This window comes from Cervus canadensis, chromosome 11 (assembly GCF_019320065.1).
Source record: "Cervus canadensis isolate Bull #8, Minnesota chromosome 11, ASM1932006v1, whole genome shotgun sequence".
Lineage (NCBI taxonomy): Eukaryota > Metazoa > Chordata > Mammalia > Artiodactyla > Cervidae > Cervus > Cervus canadensis.
In genome coordinates, this window is record NC_057396.1 from 77,534,488 (window position 1) to 77,555,639 (window position 21,152).

A 21,152-nucleotide genomic window follows, 5' to 3' on the forward strand; every position below is an offset into this window, starting at 1 on the left:
TTCTAAGTGAAATGTTCTCTTTTTGAATTTACTCATTCTTCTATCTATGGGAAAGACTGAAGGCAGGAAGAGAAGGGAATGACAGAGGATAAGATGGTTGTATGGCATCACTGACTCGATGGACATGAGTTTGAGCAAGGTCTGGGAGTTAGTGATGGACAGGGAAGCCTGGCATGCTGCAGTCCATGGGGTCACAAAGAGTCAGACACGACTGAGCAGCTGAACTGAACTGAACTGATTCTTCTGTCTGATACTTTAGCAATTTCTATGTGAGATTTTTACACATGTAAATTTAAGTATTTGTAATAATAGCTGTTTTAATAATGAGAACTGCTTGATGTTCAATAAAATTTCTTGGTAGTCTTCTTATCATTGGAGACATGAGCCAAATCTTGTTGACTGATGAGTTTGGCTAGTGAGCTATACCAGAGACTGTAGTGAAAGAATGAGAATGAAGAGTTGCAAGAATTGAGATAAGACTGCTGAGTGATGAAGATCAAGAATTAAAGCTGTAGATGACTAATTGGGGGAATGAAAGCTAGGAAAGTGAAGCAGAAGGCACAGGAGTAGGAATGCCTAGGGAAATCAGACAGTGAAAGGAGCTGATTTATTCTTCTGTTTCCCTTCTTTTCCTTGACTGTCATATTAGGAGCTTCTTCTATGAACATATCTGCTCTCACTAACGATAATAATGCAAGTAAAGTCACTGCATCCACTAGGCTTTTCTATGACTTGAGCAAAGCACCAATCTTCTTGTGCTTCCTCTCTGTTTCTTCAGGTTGCCCAGATTCTTAGCTAAGAGAACCACATAAGGACTGAGCACTTTTCTGGTGCTATGACTTGGCTCAAGACTGGATCTCACTGCAGATCTCTGCCATCCCTACACATTTAAACCTAGTTTTCAAGATCTTCTAGGTATCTTAAAACTTTAAACTTGAAGGAGACAAGATGGCAGAGAAGGAACTTGAGCTCACCTCCTCTCAAAAGCACACCAAAATCACAGAATCACTGCTGAACAACTATGGATAAAAAAAAGACTAGTGCCTACTAAAGAAGACACTCTGCCTCCAAAGACATGCAGAAGAGACCCCGGCTAGACAGTAGGAGGGGCATACTCATGATGTAATCAGATCTCACACCTCCACAGTGAGCGGCCCACAGACTGGAGAATATATCACAAGTTTTCCATGGGAGTCAGAGCTCTAAGCCTCACATCAGGCTAACCAGCCTAGGGGTCGCATCAGGAGGAGGAACCCCCAGAGTATTTGGCTTTCAAGCCCAGCAGGGCTGCTTACAGGAGCTTCACAGGACTGGGGAGAACAGATTCCACTCTTGGGGGGAACATGCAAGGCCTTGCAAGCACCAGGACCCAGGACAAAAGCAAGGACTTCATAGAAACCTGGGTCAGACCTACCTGCTGGTCTTAGCAGGTCTCCTAGGGAAACACGGAGTAGCTGTTCCCTCTGAGGTCATAAAAGTGGGTGGCAGACATCTCGGACTACTCATCTGTATGAACTCTCCTTGAGGCAGACATCTGGCTTGGGTCTTTAGCACCAAGGCCTGGCCCCACTGAACAGCCTGTAGGCTCCAGTGCTGGCACACCTCTGGCCAAATAGCTAAGTAGACTGACACACAACTCCAGGCTTCCTAAAGACATTCTGAGCCCATAGCCCTTTGACACAGCCCTACACAGAGGGCCAAAACTTAGCTCCACCAACCAGTGGGTAGACACCGACTCATCCTGCCAGGAAGGCTGCATGAGCCTATAAACAAGCTTAACCCACCAAAAGGCAGACACCAGGAGCAAGGAAACCGATCCCACAGCCTATAGAAATGAGTCCACAAACAGATCAGAAACTATCTTGGGGCCAGCTGGTCCCTTGCCCTTGGATGATGAGAGAGGAATGTCCTTCTGGGATACAGAAACTACCCCCTACAGAGGATCTCCAAGATTGAGGAATGTAACCTACCACATTCATAAAAATAAAAGAAGTTTAAACAAAATGAGACAGCAAAGGAACATGATCCAGATGAAAAACAAAACCTCAGAAGAACAACTAAGTGAAGTGGAGATGGGCAGTCTACCCAAGAAAGAGTTCAAAATAATGATTGTAAAAATGATCAAGAGCTCAGGAAAAGAAGGATGCACAGAGGGAAAAGTTTTTAACAAAGAGTTAGAAAATATAGAGAACAACCAAAAATGGTTGAAGAATACAATAATTGAAATGAAAAATAGAAGAAATCAAAAGCAAAATAAATGAGGCAAAAGAATGGATCAGTGAGCTGGCAGACAGAGTAGTAGAAATCGGTGCCATAGAAAAGAAGAAAATGAAAAAAAACGAGGACAGGTTAACATGCCTCTGAGACGACATCAAATGCACCAACATTTGCACTGTAGGGGCCCCGTCGAAGAAAGAAAGAGCCTGAGAAAATACTTGAAGATATAATAGCTGAAAACTTCCATAAACTGGGAAAGAGAACTGTCACCCAAGACCAGGAAGGGCAGAGTCCCAAGGAGGAACATGCCAAGATACATAGTAATCAAACTGACAAAAAGTAAAGATAAAAAGAAGATATTAAAAGCAACAAATTATACACAAGGGAATCCCCATAAAACTATCAACTGAGCAGGACATGATTTATTTAAAGTGGTGAAAGGGGAAAGCCTACAACCAGGAACACTCTACCCAGCAAGCCTCATGTTAAGATTTTAGGATGGAGATATCAAAAACTTTACAGAAAACCAAAACTAAAAGAATTCAACACCACCAAGCCAGTTTTACAGCAAATGCTCAAGGAATCTGTCCAGGCAGAAAAGAAAAGGCCACAACTGGAAACAAGAAAATTACAAAATGGGAAAGTTCATGGTAAAGTCAAACAGATAGTTAAGGTAGGAAACAATCCACACCCAAATATGATATCAAAACCAGTAACTGTAAGAGGAAGAAAGTATTAATACAAATGAAGGATATTTAGTGTGCATTGGGAATAAAGAGATCAGCAACTTCAACCATGTATAATGTAAACAGATTAAATGACCCAACCAAAAGCAATAGACTGGTTGAATGGATAAAAAACAAGATCCATATATAAGCTGTCTATAAGAGACCCACTGACCTAGAGACACATACAGACTGAAAGTGAGAGGATGAAAAAGGGGATTCCATGCAAATGGATATCAAAAGAAAGCTGGAGTAGCCATACTTATATCAGTCAAAATAGACTTTAAAATAAAGACTATTCTAAGAGACAAAGAAGGGCACTACAAAATGATCAAGGCATCAATCCAAGAAGATGTAATTGTAAATATATGTGCACCCGACATAGAGCACCTCACTATGTAAGGCAAATGTGAACAGACATAAAAGGAGAAATTAACTGTAACACAATAATAATGGGAGACTTAACACCCTACTTTCATCAGTGGACAGATCATCTAGACAGAAAACCAATAAGGAAACATAGGCTTTAAAAATAACACATTAGGCCAGATGGACTTAACTGGTATTTATACAGTATTCCATCCAAAGGCAGGAGAATACACATTCTTTTCAAGTGCACATGGAATGTTCTTCTGGAGAGATCATATGCTGGGCTACAAAGCAAGCCTCGGTAAATTTAAGAAAACTGAAATCATGTCAGTCAAGCATCTATTCCAGCTATGAGGTTAGAAACAAGCTACGAGAAGAAATGGAAGCAGACATGGGACAGTGGACTGGTTAGTTTGGCAGGGACTGTGACAAGGCTGTGTGTTGCTGCCCGGCTTATCTAACTTAGACACAGAGCACATCATGTGAGATGTCAGGCTGAATGAATCCCAAGCTGGGATCAGGATTGCTGGCAGAAATATCAGCAGCCTCAGATATGCAGATGTTACCACTCTAATGGCAGAAAGTGGAGATAAACTAAAGAGCTTCCTGATGAAGGTGAAAGAGGAGAGTGAAAAAGCTGACTCAGAACTCAGCATTCAAAAAACTAAGATCATGGCATCCAGTCCCATCACTTCATGGCAAATAGAAGGGGGAAAAGTGGAAGCAGTGACAGACTTGATTTTCTTGGTCTCCAAAATCACTGCAGATGGTGACTGCAGCCATGAAATTAAAAGGCGCTTGCTGTTGGGAAGGAAAGCTATGACAAACCTAGGCAGTATATTAAAAAGCAGAGACATTACTTTGCTGACAAAGATCTGTATAGTTAAAGCTCTGGGTTTTCCAGTAGTCAGGTACAGATGTGAGAGTTGGACTGTAAAGAACTTGAGAGTCCGTTGGACTGCACGGCAATCCAACCCGTCAATCCTAAAAGAAATCACCCCTGAACATTCATTGGAAGGACTGATGCTAAAGGTGAAGATCCAATACTTTGGCCACCTGATGCAAAGAGCCTACTCTTTGGGAAGGGACCTTGTAGCTGGGAAAGATTGAAGGTACAAGGAGAAGGGGATGTCAGAGGATGAGATGGGTAGATAGCATCACAGAACTCAGTGGACATAAATTTGAGCAAACTCTGGGAGATAGTGAAGGATGGGAGCGTGGCATGCTGCAGTCCTTGGGGTCACAAAGAGTCGGACATGACTTAAAGACTGAACGACAACAAGAAAAAAACAAACACAAACGTGGCAACTAAACAATAATAAACTAAACAATCACTGAAGAAATAAAAATACCTAAGAGATAAATGAAAACAAAATCATGATAATCCATAAAACCTATGGGACAAAGCAAAAGTAGTTAAAGAGGGAAGCTCATAGTGATGCAAGATTGCCTCAGGAAATGAGAAAAATCTCAAACAACTGACCTTACGCCTAAAGCAACTAGAGAAAGAAGAACAAATAAAAACCAAAGGTGGTAGAAGGGAGGAAGTCACAGACATCAGAGCGGAAGTAAATGAAGTAGAGACTAAGAAGGCAAGAGAAAAGATCCATGAAATGCAAAACTAGTTCTTTGAAAATATAAGCAAAATAATTGATAAAACTTTAGCCAGACACAACAAGAAAAAAAGGGAGAGGGCCCAAATCAATAAAATTAGAAAAAAAGAGAAGTTACAACTGATACCACAGGCACACAGAGGCCCAAAAGAGATGACTACAGGCGGCTATATGCCAATAAAATGGACAACCAAGAGGAAATGGACAAATTCCTAGAAAGGCACAATCTCCCAAGACTGAAAGAAAAATAGAAGATATGAACAGACCAGTTAAAAGAACTGAAATTGATTCTGTGATTTAAAAACTTCCATTAAACAAGTCCAAGACCAGACGACTTCACAGGTGAATTCTAATATTTAGAGAAGAGTTAACACCTAGTCCTCTGAAACTACTACAAAAATTGCAGGGGAAGGAACTTTTTCAAACTCCTTCTATGAGGCCATCATCACCCTGATACCAAAACCAAAGATACCACAGAAAAGAAAATTACAGGCCAGTATGACTGATGAAAATAGATGCAAAAATCCTCAACAAACTACTAGCAAACCAAATCCAACAATACGTTAAGCAGATCATACACCATGATCAAGTGAAATTTGTCCCAGGCATGCAAGGATTTTTGAATATCTGCAAATCAGTGTGAGACAGTACATTTAAAAATTGAAGAGTAAAAATTGTATGATCATCTCAAAGATGCAAATGAACTTATTTAAAAAATAGAAATAGACTTACAGACATCAAAAACAAACCTAGAGTACCAAAGGGAGGAGTGCAGGATAAACTAGGAGTTTGGGACTGACATATGTGCACTACTGTATATAAAGTAGGTAACCAACAGGGACCTACTGTGTAGCATGGGTAACTGTGCTCAATATTTATAATAACCAGAAGGGAAAAGAATATATACATATGTACACCACTTCCCAGGTGGTGCTAGTGGTCAAGAATCCGCCTGCCACTGCAGGAGATGCAAAACAGAGGCTCCATCCCTGGGGCAGGAAGCTCCCCTGGGGGAGGAGATGGCCGCCGGCTCCAGTACACTTGCCTGGGAGAGTCCAGGGACAGAGGAGCCTGGCGCGCTGCAGTCCATGGAGTCGCAGGGTCAGACGCCGCTGAGCACACACGTGTGCGTACATGTGTTCATTTGTGTGTGTGGTTGAATCACCACTGTACTCCTGAGACTGCCACAACGTTGTGAACTAACTAGACTTCAACCAAAATTTTCTCTAAGTTTTAAAAAAGATAATAATGCAAAATGTCTCTCTATTTTCTGATTTCAGAAACTTGGGAGAGAGATTTCACGTGTTTTACTGAGCTTCTACACATTGGAATTGTGTATTGCATTCACATACACAATCTTCGGCTGTGTTGGTTTGGTAAGTGTTTTATCTAACTCGCTGGAAAAATTAGAGATGTAATTTCTAGTAAGTACACTTTATGAGGAGATAAAGTGTTCTGATATAATGTTTGGTACTAATAAAAATAAAATATATTTATTTCACTTTCTATTTTTTTCTGTTTATAAAATTAGAAAAATAATACATGAAACAATAGTAAAGCAAAAATAAAACAAGATCAATCCAGTCAATCCTAAAGGAAATCAGTTCTGAATACTCATTGGAAGGACTGATGCTGAATCTGAAGCTCCAGTACACCAATACTCTGGCCACCTGTTGCAAAGAGGTGACTCATTGGGAAAGACCCTGATGCTAGGAAAGATCAAGGGCAGGAAGAGAAGGGGGTAACAGAGGAGGAGTTGGTTGGAGGGCATCACTAACTCAGTGGACATGAGTTTGAGCAATGGTGGTGAAGGACAGGGAAGTCTGGCATGCTACAGTCCATGGGGTCACAAAGAGTCAGACATGACTTAGTGACTAAACAACAACACAACAAATTGAAAAGTGTTTATTTAAAAAAACTTACTAAACCTTGGGTAAGAGCAGTGGATGTCTGTGACAGTTTAACTTGGGACTTCTCCAATTCCTTCCAACTTGCCGCCTCAACTCCAGGTTCCACTTTACAGAAATTTACCTGGGTGAGTCAGACTGTGGGGACCAGCAGTCTCACTGCTGCAGAGGACTGGTTTTATTTGGAGTAGAGCAAAGAAATTTTTATGACTAGTGAGTGAGTAAAGTCGCTCAGTCATGTCCAACTCTTTGCGACCCCATAGACTGTAGCCCACCAGGTTCCTCTGTCCATGGGATTTTCTAGGCAAGAGTACTGGAATGGGTTGCCATTTCCTTCTCCAGGGGATCTTCCTGACCCAGGGATCAAACCCAGGTCTCCTGCATTGCAGGCAGATGCTTTAACCTCTGAGCCAGGGTACTATTAAAACAATGGTGATCTCAGTTGCAAACAATCTGGAAAAGCCAATCTAACACCTGGCCTAACTAAGATTACAATACTATTGGGGCAAGAAATTGACAACCAGCCAGACCAGAAGATGCACAATTCAGTTCAGTTGCTCAGTTGTGTCTGACTTTTTGAGACCCCATGGACTGCAGCATGCCAGGCCTCCCTATCCATCACCAACTCCCAGAGTTTACTCAAACTCATGTCCATTGAGTTGGTGATGCCATCCAACCATCTCATCCTCTGTCATCCCCTTCTCCTCCCACCTTCAATCTTTCCCAGCATCAGGGTCTTTTCAAATGAGTCAGTTCTTTTCATCAGGTGGCCAAATTATTGAAGTTTCAGCTTCAGCATCAGTCCTCCAGTGAATATTCAGGACTGACATCCTTTCTGAAATGAAAAACCCAAGGGCAAATCTGAGTCAACAGAAGACAAAATCTGCAAACATGATAGAACAGTATATATAGATCATCCAGTCTGAAGAACTGAAAAAAAAAGAAAAATAAACAGCTTCAGAGATTTGTGGGGGACCCCATCCACTGCACTCACATATGCATAATGAGAATACTAGAAAGGAGGGAATGAGGAAAAAAATTGAAAAATAATGGCCCAAAATTTCCCACATTTGAGGAAAAATATTATTCTGTCCATCTAAGACACAGGTTCAGTCCCTGGGTTGGGAAGATCCCCTGGAGAAGGAAATGGCAATCCACTCCAATATTCTTGCCTGGAGAACCCCATGGACAGAGAAGCCTGGCGGGATATAGTTCATAGGATCACAGAGTCAAACACAACTGAAGCAACTTAGCATGCATCATGCATTCATCTAAGAGGCTCAGTGATCTCAGAATAAACACAAAGAGATGCACTCCTAGATGCTTCAGATATAAACTAATTGAAGAAAGTCTTAAAAGCAGCAAGAAAAAATGACTTCATGGGCAGTGTAAGTGTTATCCATAATAAGATTAACCACTAACTCATCAAAAACAATGGAGGCCTTAAAGTAGTAGGAACGCATATTACAGTGCTGGAAGAAAAAAACAGCCAAGGATGAATTCTATATCCTTTAAAACTATCCTTCAAAAATGACTGTGAAATAAAGATATACAGATGAACAATGACTGTGAATGTGTGGCTAGCAGAACTTCTTTACAAGAAGCATCAAAGGAAGCTCTTTAGACTGAAAGGAAATAATACCAGGTGGAACTCAAATACACATTAAGAAACAGCATCAGTAAAGGTAATTATGCAGATAACTATTTAAAAAATAGTCTAAATGTGTCATTTGTTCTTTCTTAACTAACTTAAAAGACAATTGCATAAATCACATTGAGCTCACCCAGTTAGTCCAAGATCTCCTATTTTAAGTTCATGTTTATGATCAACATTAATTCCATTTGTCCCAGCTACTCAGTTTTACTTAATAACATGAAAGCAACCATGGACAGTGTTTAAATGAATAGACATGGCTTTGTTTCAATCAAACTTTATAAACAGGTAATGGGTCAGATTTGGTTCATGTGCTGTAGTTTGCCAACTGTTGTGTCTATAGATATATTTTTTTTCCTTATATGAAATTTTAAAAGAGATAAGGTTATAAAAGCAAGAATTATAACACTCTGTCATTGGTTACACAACATGTGCTCATGTCTGACACTTTGCCACCCCATGGACTGTAGCCCTCCAGGCTTATCTATCCATGGAATTTTCCAGGCAAGAATATTGAAGTGGGTTGTCATTCCTTCTTCATGTCACATATGTAGATGTAATACATGTGGCAATAATAGCACAAAGGAAGGGGAAGGAATATAGCCACATTAGAACAAAGTTTCTGTATTTTACTGGAATTAAATTAGCATTCATCTGAAGGAAATTGTGATAAGGTAAAATGCATACTGTAACCCCTGACCAATGACTAAGAAAATTCCCAAAATATTCTAAAGTAAAATTAACAAAGAAATTAAAATAATACATAGAAAGTATTTTATTTAGAAAAACAAGTAAAGGAGGAATATAAAAGACATGCGACATGTAGAGAACACACAGCAAGCAGTCAGACATAAATCCAGCCATTTCAATAATAATGTTAAAATAAAACTACAATGAGATATTAAGTACCTAATAGAATGACTAAATTTCAGAGTACGATTTTAAGTGATGGTAATGGCTGTGTATGGGGGAAGGCAATGGCACCCACTCCAGTGTTCTTGCCTGGAGAATCCCAGGGACGGGGGAGCCTGGTGGGCTGCCGTCTACGGGGTCGCACAGAGTCAGACACGACTGAAACGACGCAGCAGCAGCAGCAGCAATGACTGTGTATAAATGAAATTTCTCACTCCTAGTTGGAGTATAAATTACTGCAACAACTTTGTAAATCTTCAGGGCATTATTTACTGAAGGTTAAGCTATGCATACCCTACCAGTAACTTATTATGTGCCCAACAGAAATGTGTGTACACATGAAGCAAGATAAACTTCTAGGGAAAAAAATAAACATATGTATCAGTATTATTCATAATGGTCCTGAAGTGGAAATGCATTCAGTGAGTGGTGAATATATTGAGAATAAAGTTCTACATGGTGATTAAAATGAGGAATAACTACACTTAACAACATAGATCAATCCTATATAATAATCTTGACTATTAAAAAGTAAGTTCAAAAGAATGCATACTTTTTTATTCTACTCACAGAATATTTGAAATCAGGCAAAACTAAAGCTAAATTATGTTTAGAGGGAGGGCTGGAAGCTATTGGTAAAATTAGAAAGAAAAGAAAGGATGGATTGCCTGTAAGTGAAAATGGCATTACTTTTAGAGGAAAGGAATGCGTAATAATTGGGAATGTCGTTACATTCCCATTTGGAGTGCTGGCATTTGTTGATGTTGTAGAAGACCATGAATATTTTATTTTAAAAGTCTGGGAGTATACCAAAAGTTATATGTGATTCAGTAGCAATTAAGAGAGTGGGTTGAGATAGAGATGAAACCAAAAGAGGACAAATGGCACTTTAACATTTTGTTCTATAAACATCACTATTGCTTGTATTTTTAAAAAACTAAGTATTTACTACATGTATGATTTTAGGAGTCATAATGTGATTTTTAAGATGTTAATTTTTTTTTCAGTGTCGCAAAAATGAAGATGATCATACGGCTGTCACAGAGGAAGTTGAGGATGCTTTATAGAAACCTTAGAAATGTGAGAATTCTCCTGATGCTCTTACCTGACGTGGGCCCTAATGATATATCTGTGTGACAAAGCTGCTGCAAAGTCCACAGGTTTTGTGCAAAAGAAAATATGAAACAAGCTGAATTTTCCTTTTCAGTATTCAAGAAAATTCTTTGCACATATTTTTGTAGGCTCCAATTGGAAAGCTTTTCCCCCAGTTAAATATAATATTATGACAAGGAAAAAATTATTTTCTAGGTACACTGAATAGCTGTCAACTCTTCCTAACGGAGCTTTTGTAAGAAACCGTTAAAAAGATTTGCGATTGTCTCTAGAGTACAAGCTACACAGACTTGGAGCATGATATTGTATAACTCTCAGGAAAATTTTAAATAACTTAAGATTCTGATTCTATGAGTGAAGGGTACATTTCAGTCTGAATTCTTCTACCCGAGCTAGCTGCCTGAACAAAGTACAAATCAAAAGGCATCCAATTCAGTCCCTTCACTGACGGCTCCTCTCCTCATTAAAATTCCTTTCTGCCCTAAAAGTCTCTGCTGTCTTTTTTCCCCTTTTGTTCCCCCTTGCTTCTTATTTCTTTTCATTGCTTGGATCACCTGTTCAATTGCTTTTCAAAGCAACAGGCTGCTCTTCCATACTAAGGAAAATTTCCCAAGGATCTGTTGTGACTTCAGAGTCATCCTTCCTTCAAATATGGAAAAGAACTTCAGAAAGCCTTGCTCAGCAATATTAATCATGCCAGTGAGTATATGTAGCTCTCTTTTAAATGTGCTACTGTTTTTTATTTGTTTGTTTTCTACCTTGTCTCTCAAGAAGTTTCATCAATTGTTATTTAATAATACAAATGAAGATTTTGTTGTTCTAAGAATTTTAGTGCTTATCTTACACACATTAATTGAGTGATTACAGTGTACCAACAAATACATTAAACTTTGTAGTAACAAAAATTAATGAGGCACCTCATCACAAAGAGTTTTTATTTTAAGGAAGGAAACAAACAGTTAACAAATCAATACGGTAGTGTGACACTTTATTAACATAATTATGAGAAAAACAAAAGAAAAAAGATAATGATTCTTTTATTGGGAAATAAGAAGGAATAAAGTTCAAGAATATGACCTCTGAGCGGGGGAGTAATCATAGTTTACCAAGCAGATTGAAAGGTGACAGACATTTGAAGTGAAAAGATTAGCTCATGCAAAAAAAGAAGATGTGTGAAAAAGATCACAGCATATTCTAATAGCTAAAATAAATATGTATCATTAAAACATAATGACAGGGAGAAATAGGTCGAGAGTAAAAGTTGGAAAAGTAGGGAGAGACCAGATGATAGAGTCAAATCATCAAAGACCTATGACTAAAGTGTTGAAATACATCTTGCAGATAGTGCAAAATGACTGAAGAGCTTTTAAGGAGGAAACAATAAGCTTGACGTTACACCTGAGAAAAAAGTAATAAATGGAGGGAAATGCGTTAAAGAGGAAAGCTTTGATAAGAACAAGTAGACTGTGGGTGAGAGTAATGGATAATTAATGCAATGACTCAAACAAGCAGAGAAAAAAGGACACGTTTTAGTTTTGTTGACTGATTAAAAATAAGGTATTAAGGGGAAAAATAAGTCTAAAATGACCCTCAGTTTTTGCATACAAAATGCAGAAGACACAGCAGGATTGCATAAAGTGGTAAGTTCCATTTTGGATAGTTGAATTTGAGATTGATACGAGATATTAAAGTGGTGATGTCTCTTGGGCAGTTGAAAATACACAATTGGAGGCTGGGGAAAAGGTTAGCTGTATAGAAGGAGAATGATTTGATGACAGTTTCAAATATGGAAATAGGAGGGTTTCCATTTCCAGCAGTTAAAAACTAAGTTCTTGAAGTCCAAGCCTCCTGCAAAGAATGAATAGAAGCAAGTCAAAATTTTAAAGCACCGTCCGTGTGAAGGTGCGGGAAGTTTAGGCCTTAAGGGAGCGGGGACGAAGGGGCCAGGACTCCAGGACTGAAACCGAGACGGCACAGACGTTTAGCACAGCTGCCCCTGCAGATGCAGTTTCTGAACTGCAAACAACAGGTAAGTGTTAAGAAACTTAAGGGCTTCTCATGTTCTTAAAGAGTTATGAAGGTAATTGGAATTCATGCCCACCAGAAGCTCATAGACACCCAGGACTTCTGTTATGATCCTTATAAAAGCTGTATCCTATTTATGGCTGAGTAATATTCGGTTGTATATTAGCTCATATATATGGAATCTAGAAGAATAGTACTGATAAACCTATTTACAGAGAAGAAATGGAGACTCAGGTGTAGAGAACTGTCTGATGGACACAGCGGAGGAAGGAGTGGGTAGGACAAACTGAGAAAGTCGCGTTGACATATATGCACCATCATGTGTGAAACAGAGCACTAGCAGGAAGCTGCTGTGTCAAACGGGGGGCCCAGTCTGGTGCTCTGTGATTAGAGGGGTGGGCTGGTGGGAGAGCGGGAGACTCAAGAGGGAGGGAAGACCTATACAGTGAGACTGATTCCCACTGATGTACGGCAGAGATCGCCCCAACATTGTAAAGCAATTATTCTCCAATTTAGAAAAACAGTTAAATTTGAAAAAAAAAAAAGAACTATATCCTAACAGTAAAGGTGAACAAAAATGAGCCATCCCTCTCATAGACTGATGCTCAGTTCAATTGCAGATTGTATGAAAATAAGCTTCCCCAAATCTAACATTTGACCAAAGCAAGTATAAATCATTTCAAGAGGAAGATAGCATTATCCAAAGCATCAAGTTATCACTACAGTTTTTCATACCCAATGTCTGGAATCCAATCAAAGTAAAACAAGAATTAATTGAACTCCAGTAAAAAAAATACAGACCCACAATAGACCAAATAACAGAACTATAAAACTTTAAATGACAGGATTTCAGCAGAGAAATGAAAATTGTAAAAAAAAAAAAAAATCAAATGGAAATGAGAAATAGCACTACAGCTGAAGTTAATATATAAATATATGAATGTAACAGCAAGTAGACATAACTGACAAGAAATTAGTAAGCTGGAAGAAAAAGAAAAAGGAAAAATAAAACTGAAGCATTGATAAATGTTGGAAAATGCAATAATGGACAAGGTAAGAGACATGATAACTGGTGAAAGGTCCAATGCCGTGTATTTGGAAGTTCAGAAGGAGAGTAGAGATAAGAGAAAACAAGTAATATTTAAATAAATTATATCTTGGAATTTTCCCATTTATTTTTAAAAATGACTAGCTATAGATTCAAGAAGAGCTACAATCCTAAGCTAAGTAAATATAAAGAAACCCACATCTAAGTACAATATAGTAAAACTGCATAAAACCAGCCACAAAGAGAAAAGTCATAAAAGTAGACAAGGTAAAAAGACATTTTAGGTTCAAAGAACAATGATAAAAAGAATGATGGCTGACTTGTTAACCAAAACCAATAAAAGCCAAAAGCCTTCAACGTTGAGCTAAAATTTCAGTAAGTGTTCTTTAGACAAATGGGTAATGATCTCAGATGGAAACCTGAAGAAGCAGAAAAGGAAAAGATGTACAAATTTAAAAGGATAAATTTCTGAGTAAATATAGTGACCATAAAAATGGTCATTGCTAGGCATACTAAACTACCTTTAAAGAGAGTGAAATAGCACAAGGCAGGTGATAAATGTTGTTAAAGTATCTAAGGTCTTGCCTTGTCTGTAAAGCAGACAATTTACAACAGCCCCTAATAAATTGAGGTTGCCTGTTCTAACCTCTAAGGCAAACACTGAAAGAATAATAAAAGCTATAATAACTAAATAAAATGAAATTTTATTTCATTAAAAATGAAATAAAAATACGTGAAAAATTCAAAAGAAGGCAAGAAAAGAAAAAGAGAGGTAAACTAAGTAGTTTTAGAGAAAATATTAAAGCGAGAAAAACAAAGATGTAAAGGAAATTCAGTCAAAAGAGTCCATCTATTAGGAAGTTATAATTCTATATTTGTATGTGAATAATATTAAAATACATAAAGCAAGTTGAACTAAAGTAATCATCCATGATTATACTGGAAAAATTTTAGCAACTTTTCTCAATAATTGATGGACTAAGCAGACAAAAACCATTAAAATGTTGAAGATTTTAGTAAAAAATAGCACTACTCACACACCTGAATGGCAAAAAAATTTAGCAGTGATAATACCAAGTCTTTGGAATCATGTGTAGAATCTGTAATTTACATACCCTGCTGATAGAATTATATAAATTGCTTAAACCACTTTGGATACCAATTTGAGAATATCCAATATGGAAACTTCATTCCTAGATTCAAAGTATAAAAGTTAATATATATGCTCTTAACAAAAGATAAGAATATTCATAGAATAGTCCTAGAATCTGTATTCCAAACCCCAACTGGAAAAATAATCTAAAATTCCAAATCCAAATGTTCATCAGTGGTAGAATAATCTCACGAAGTAAATTTAGTGTTGAGCAAAAGTATCAAGCATGAAGTATTACATGCTTTATGATTCAATTTGTTTAAGGATTAAAAACCAACAAAATACCTATTGGAAGTCAAGATTGTAGTAACTTTTCAGAAGAAAAGATGGAAATTAAACAACATAATTCTAAATAATGCCCAGGTTAAAGAGGATGTCTCAAGGGAATTTTTAAAAATGTTTCACAGCAACGCACTCCAGGATTCTTGCCTGGAGAATCCCGTGGACAGAGGAGCATAGCGGGCTACAGTCCATGGGGTCACAAAGAGTCAGACACGACTGAAGTGACTTAGCATGCATGCAAACAACATGGGAATGAAAATGCAACATACCAAATTTATTGTGATACAGCTAAAACAGTGAAATTTATAGCATTTAATGTTTACATTAGAAAATAGGAAACGCCTTAAATCAATCTAACGTTTGAACTCAAGAAACTTTAAAAAAAAAAGGAACCAAAAGCAAGCAGAAGGAAACAGAAAAATTAAATCAATAAAACTGAAAACAGGAAACTAGAAAAATCAAAACCAGAAAAAAAAACCTAATTCTGGAAAAGATTGATGATGAAACTGACTAAACTTTATGAAGACTAAGGAAGGGAAGAAACACATTACTAACAGAAGGTATGAAATGAGAGCTATCACTAAAAAGCCCACAGACATGAAAAGGATGGGAAGGGGTCCCAAAGAAAGCAAACTCGGGCAAATACGTGTTTGCCTACACTTTGCAGATTTGGACAAAAATTTCCTGATCACAGTGGCCTATGACTGCTCCATGGCCATCTGGCAGCCCCTGGACCCTGTCACCGTGAAGTCCAGCTCTGTAGACTGTGGGTTCTGGTGTTTGGATTCATGAAAGCCCTGCATTCCTTGACACAGAGATGAATGGTATTGCAGCCGTCCTCCTTTACAGACTTGAAAATCCCCCATTTTTTCTGTAAAATCAAGCAGATGACATGTTTCTCCATCACATGGTGATATATTTGGACGCTGCAGTGCTCCTGGGTGCTGATCTCGCAGTTGGGATCCTTTACCCATACTCTAAGATAGTTTCCACCATGTGTAGAATATCATCAGTTCAAGGGGAATATAAAGCATTTTCCACCTGTGGTGAGCGGAAAGGATGGTAAGGGAACACTACAAACAACTCTATGCATAAATTTGACAGTTTACTTGAATGGATCAATTCCTTGACAAGTGCAAGCTGCCACAACTTGCTAAAATGAAATAGAACTTTTGAATATTATTATAGATATTTTTCAAATCTGATTTATATTTTAAAACTACCTGCAAATAATTTTTCAAGCCTACGTGGTTCCACTGGAGAATTCTATGGACTATTTTAAGAAAAAGTAATACCAATTCTACATAATCTTTTCCTGAAAATAGAACAGGCAAAACACTGTTACCATGATGGTAAAATAGTAAAAAAGCAATACCAAAAGAAGAAAATTACAGACCATATCCTTCATTAGAATGCAAAAAAAAAATTCTTAACAAAATGCCATTAGCAAATATAGTAACTTGAATGGATCCCAAGAGCATTACTCTGAGTGAAAGCCAATCTCAAAAAGGTCAAGTACTGTATCATTCCACATTTTTTTTGTTTGTTTTTGGACTTCCCTGGTGGCTCAGATGGTAAAGAATTGGCTTGCAATGCAGAAGACCTGGGTTTGATCCCTGGGTTGGGAGGATCCCCTGGAGGAGGGCATGGCAACCACTCCAGTATTCTTGCCTGGAGAACCCCCATGGACAGAGGAGCCTGGCGGGCTACAGTCCATGGGGTCGCAGAGAGTCAGACCTGACTAAGCACAGCACAGCACATGCAGTTAGCCCTTGGAGAATACAGCTGTGAACTGCATAGGTCCACTTACACACAGACTCTGCATGAACTGTGGTTCGCTGAATTCATGGATGTAGAGCCACAAACAGTCAACTGTGGGATTTGAACATCTGTGGATTTTGGTGTCCCTGGTGAGTCCTGGAACCAAGCCCTGATGTCGCTCAAGGGTCCCCTGTATAAATATCCTTGAATGGCAGACACGGAGATAGCGGGAAACAGATTGCTGATTGAGGGTGGTGGAGCTGGGTGTGGCTGCAAAGGAGCAGGTGAGGGCCATCTTTGTGGTAATGGGATAGCTCTGGGTCTTGATTGCTGTAGATATCACATGACTCTGCAGGCATTCCCCCACTTTCTAAAAGTTCACTTTATGTTCACTTTTATGAAAGACCTACATTAGAACCTGTTTTCACCTAATTGAAAGAAATCTGAAGAGTGTTTTCAATTTTATGAAAGAAAAAAAAAAAGGCAGAAAGCAAAAATAGCATCCAGTGTTTATTTTGCAGCAAGCACTTCAAGCAGCAAGAGAGGTACTGCCAAGCTCCCTCTCCAGAACTCAGCATCTCAGCATCAAGTCACCATAGCTTTGAATTGTGTCTCTGAGCATTTGTGCTTTATCTAGATTTATTTTGTGTATCTGTTAGTAAGATGTATCCTAAGGTAATTGAGTCTTCACTTCAGCTTACAAAAGGTTTCATGGGAACACTCTACTTTCAGGTGACAGAGGAAATCTGTACATATGTGATAAAATGGCATAGGACTACACACACATAGTACCAACATGAAATACCTAGTTTGAATATTGTACTGTACTACATAAGACGTAACCACTGGGGATACTGGGTAAAGACGACGTGGGACCTCTCTGCACTGTGTAAGCCTTGTCGAAGTTAAAACCAGAAAAGATCTGGGTTGTGATACCACAGAGCCAGTGAGTGATTCTTTAGTAAACTGGGTGAAGGATACATGGATTTTCAATTTGCTTAATTCATCTAACTGTATACTTGATATGGATAGCCTCTGGTATATTTATTTCAGCCCAGTTATTTTTTAAGGGCTTCCCTGGCAACTCAGACAGTAAAGAATCTGCCTGCAATGCAGGAGGCCCGAGTTTGATCCTTCGGTTGGGAAGATCCCCTGAAGAAGGAAGAGGCAACCCACTCCAGTATTGTTGCCTGGAGAATTCTACGGACAGAGGAGCCCAGCGGGCTACAGTCCATGGGGTCACAAAGAGCTGGACCTGACTGAGCGACTAACAATTTCAATTGGTTTTAAAAGTATGAGGATGGATGAAACCAAACAGGATGAAAGTATTGAGTGAATAGTTAAAGAGTACTAAGGGAAGAACTCTGAAAAAAACTAACTTTAAGATCATGGCCAGAAAGAAGATGCAGCAGAATCTGGGAAGTGGTCATAGGGGGAAGAAAAGAAAATTAAGGAATTATAGTATCATGAAACCAAAGGAGTCCCAATATAGGGATTCAAGTTAGTCAAATAAGTCAGTAATGGAAAGGGCAAGTAATAAAGTCTCAGTACTTACATCTTGGGCCAAATTGTAGGAAGTTAAAAATACCTAACAGGACACGAAAATGTAGACACTAGAGCATATGCTAATTTATATGATTTATGCTCTTAGGTTAGGCGAAAGTTAAGTTTGCATACAGGCCAAGAGAAAGAAGATAAAACTGGTTAAGTGGTACATTGCACAACGATCACAAATTCTTCACATCCCCATTTGCATGCTCCTCTGGAATGTGACTTTGAAGTTCCTGAATATATTAAACATTATTAATAGATCTCAAGGCAAAAATAGACAGCAATGAAATTAATAGCAATAATGGATTATCCAGACAGAAAGTCAGTAAGGAAATAATAATGCACTTGAACTGTACTTTAGAACAATTGAACCTAACATATATACAGAAGATCATATCCAACAGCAGCAGAATACATCTTCATCTCAAGGGAGCATAGAACATTTTCCAGGATAGATCATATACTGGGTCAAAAAAAAACTAGTCTTCACAAACTTAAGAAGATTGAAACATACCAAATATCTTTTCTAATCACAATGGTATAAAACTACAAAGAAGTTGAGGAAAGCTGGAAATTTTACACAAAATGAAAAAAATGCTTCTGAACAAAGTGTCAAGAAATCAAAAGGGAAATAAATATTTTGAGATAAATAGAAGTGTAAATGCAACATGTTAAGATGGATGCAGTGAAAGCTGTTGTAAGAGGGAAGTTTATAGAAATGAATGCCTACATTAAAAAGATCTCAAGTACACATCTAATCTTACAACTCAGGGACAGAAAAAGAACAAACTAAACCTAAAGTTAATAAAAAGAATATAGTAAAGATTAGAGCAGAAGTAAATAAGAGGCTAGAAAGACAGTAGAAAAGATGAACAAGACTAAGAGTTAGATTTTGGAAAATAAAAACTGACAATTTTTCTTAGTCTTAGCTAAACTAAGAAAAAATAGAAGCTTCAAATTAATAAAATTATAAAAAGAGACATTACAGCTGATGCCAATTATAAAAGATGATAAGAGAATACTGTGAACAATCACATGCCAACAAATTAGATAGCTTAGAAGAAATGGATAAAGTCCCGGAAACCTACAACTTACTAAGACTGAACCATGAAGTAATAGAAAATCTGAGCAGACCAGTAACAGGCAAGGATGTTGAATCAATAATCGAAAATCTCCCAACAAACAAAATCTCAGGGCCAGATAGCTCAGACAGTAAAGAATCTGCCTGCAGTGCAGGAGACCCAGGTTCGATCCCTGGGTCAGAAAGATCCTCTGGAGAAGGGAATGCCAACCCACCCCAGGATTCTTGCCTGGAGAATCCCATGGACAGAGGAGCCTGGCAGGACACAGTCCATGGGGCCGCACAGAGTCAGACAGGACTGAGTGAGGAACACTGCTGCTGCTGCTGCTGCCAAGTCGCTCCAGTCGTGTCCGACTCCGCGACCCCATGGAGGGCAGCCCACCAGGCTCCCCCGTCCCTGCTACTACCCAGCAATTAATTTCCATGTCAGCTGTTTTTAAGGCCCATGCCACAGACTCACACTTAACAAAAAATCCAAAGGCAATACCAGGGTCCAAAAGAGAGAGCATATCTTTTCTCCAAAGGAGTATGGGGGTTAGGAATTTATGAGAAAAATTCTGCTTCCTGGCAACATTAGAACTGAAGGAAGGGCTGAGGGTTGGACTTTCAGCAGCAGGAGGGGATTAGGAACCAGATGATAAAAGAGGCCTACTTTTAGGTGGTCCATGTATGTCTGAGTCAAACCACAGTTCCCCCAGATAATCATTCTTTCTAATCCTAGGTTCTCACGGGAATAGACTAATAGTAGTCCCAATTCTGAAATTCATTCATATAAAAGCACAAATAAAGAATACTAGGCTATCCATTCCAGTATTCTTGGGCTTCCCTTGTGGCTCAGCTGGTAAAGAATCTGCCTGCAATGTGGGAGACCTGGGCTTGATCCCTGGGTTGGGAAGATCCCCTGGAGAAGGCAAAAGCTACCCACTCCAGTATTCTGGCCTGGAGAATTCCATGGACTATATATAGTCCATGGGGTTACAAAGAGTCGGACATGACGGAGCAACTGTCACTTTCACTTCAAAGCACAAGTGATTGATAGAAGATAGGATGTAAAAACAGAGTTCACATTTTGTGAAGAAATAAAATGAGTTTTAGTCTAGAAGAACAGGATATCACACTCACCAAGTTAGGCCTAAGACTTTTCAGTTTTACTCAAAACAAATGTGTCAGATAACAGGGATAGTCATCAATAAAGATTATAGTATCTTGAATATGAAAAAACTTCCCAGAGAGACAATTCTATAGAAGAAACCAATAAGGGAAAAGAAAACACACAGATAATTTGACCCTAGTGCCTCAGTTTTATTAATCAACCAAAAGTTTAAGAACTCAAACTATCTGAACTGACATTAAGCCCATACATTTTAAGAAAACAAAATGTTTTCAGTCATTAAATATTATGAGCCAGCCCCTGAAATTGAGTGGAAAAGGAAAATAATGTTACACACACACACACACACACACACACACAAGTTCTAATGTCTGATAATGGTATCTCCCTACTTACTAGACTTAGTCAAATTCATTCAAAAATAGAGATTTAATTAAAATGAGTTCATATTCAATGGCTACTTGACCTGCTCTGACTGAAGGAAGAAGGTATGGCATATTTGTAGAATGGAAAGTAGTTTGATAAATGAACCACAGTGTCTGTGGAGAGAAGGTAGCAAGTGAGGCTGTACAGTCGACAAGGGGAAAATAAAATATGATTTGAATGACATGCTAAGGCACTGGAATTCCA

At 38.5% G+C, this 21,152-nt stretch overlaps 1 protein-coding gene across 3 annotated transcripts in view; it reads left to right on the forward strand.

Moving 5' to 3' along the window:
- MS4A13 (membrane spanning 4-domains A13) overlaps positions 1 to 11,341 on the forward strand; it is a 28,271-nt gene extending 16,930 nt beyond the window's left edge. The window contains exons 6-8 of one of the 3 annotated variants that reach the window (XM_043482292.1): positions 6,205 to 6,300; positions 10,405 to 10,477; positions 11,086 to 11,341. In XM_043482292.1, coding sequence (XP_043338227.1) covers positions 6,205 to 6,300; positions 10,405 to 10,464 — 156 coding nt within the window. In that variant the 3' untranslated portion in view covers positions 10,465 to 10,477; positions 11,086 to 11,341. Of the gene's footprint in view, positions 1 to 6,204; positions 6,301 to 10,404; positions 10,998 to 11,085 lie in introns of those variants that run through there. The other 2 variants (XM_043482293.1, XM_043482290.1) reach the window with 2 other exon arrangements.
- Positions 11,342 to 21,152: the final 9,811 nt, after the last annotated feature.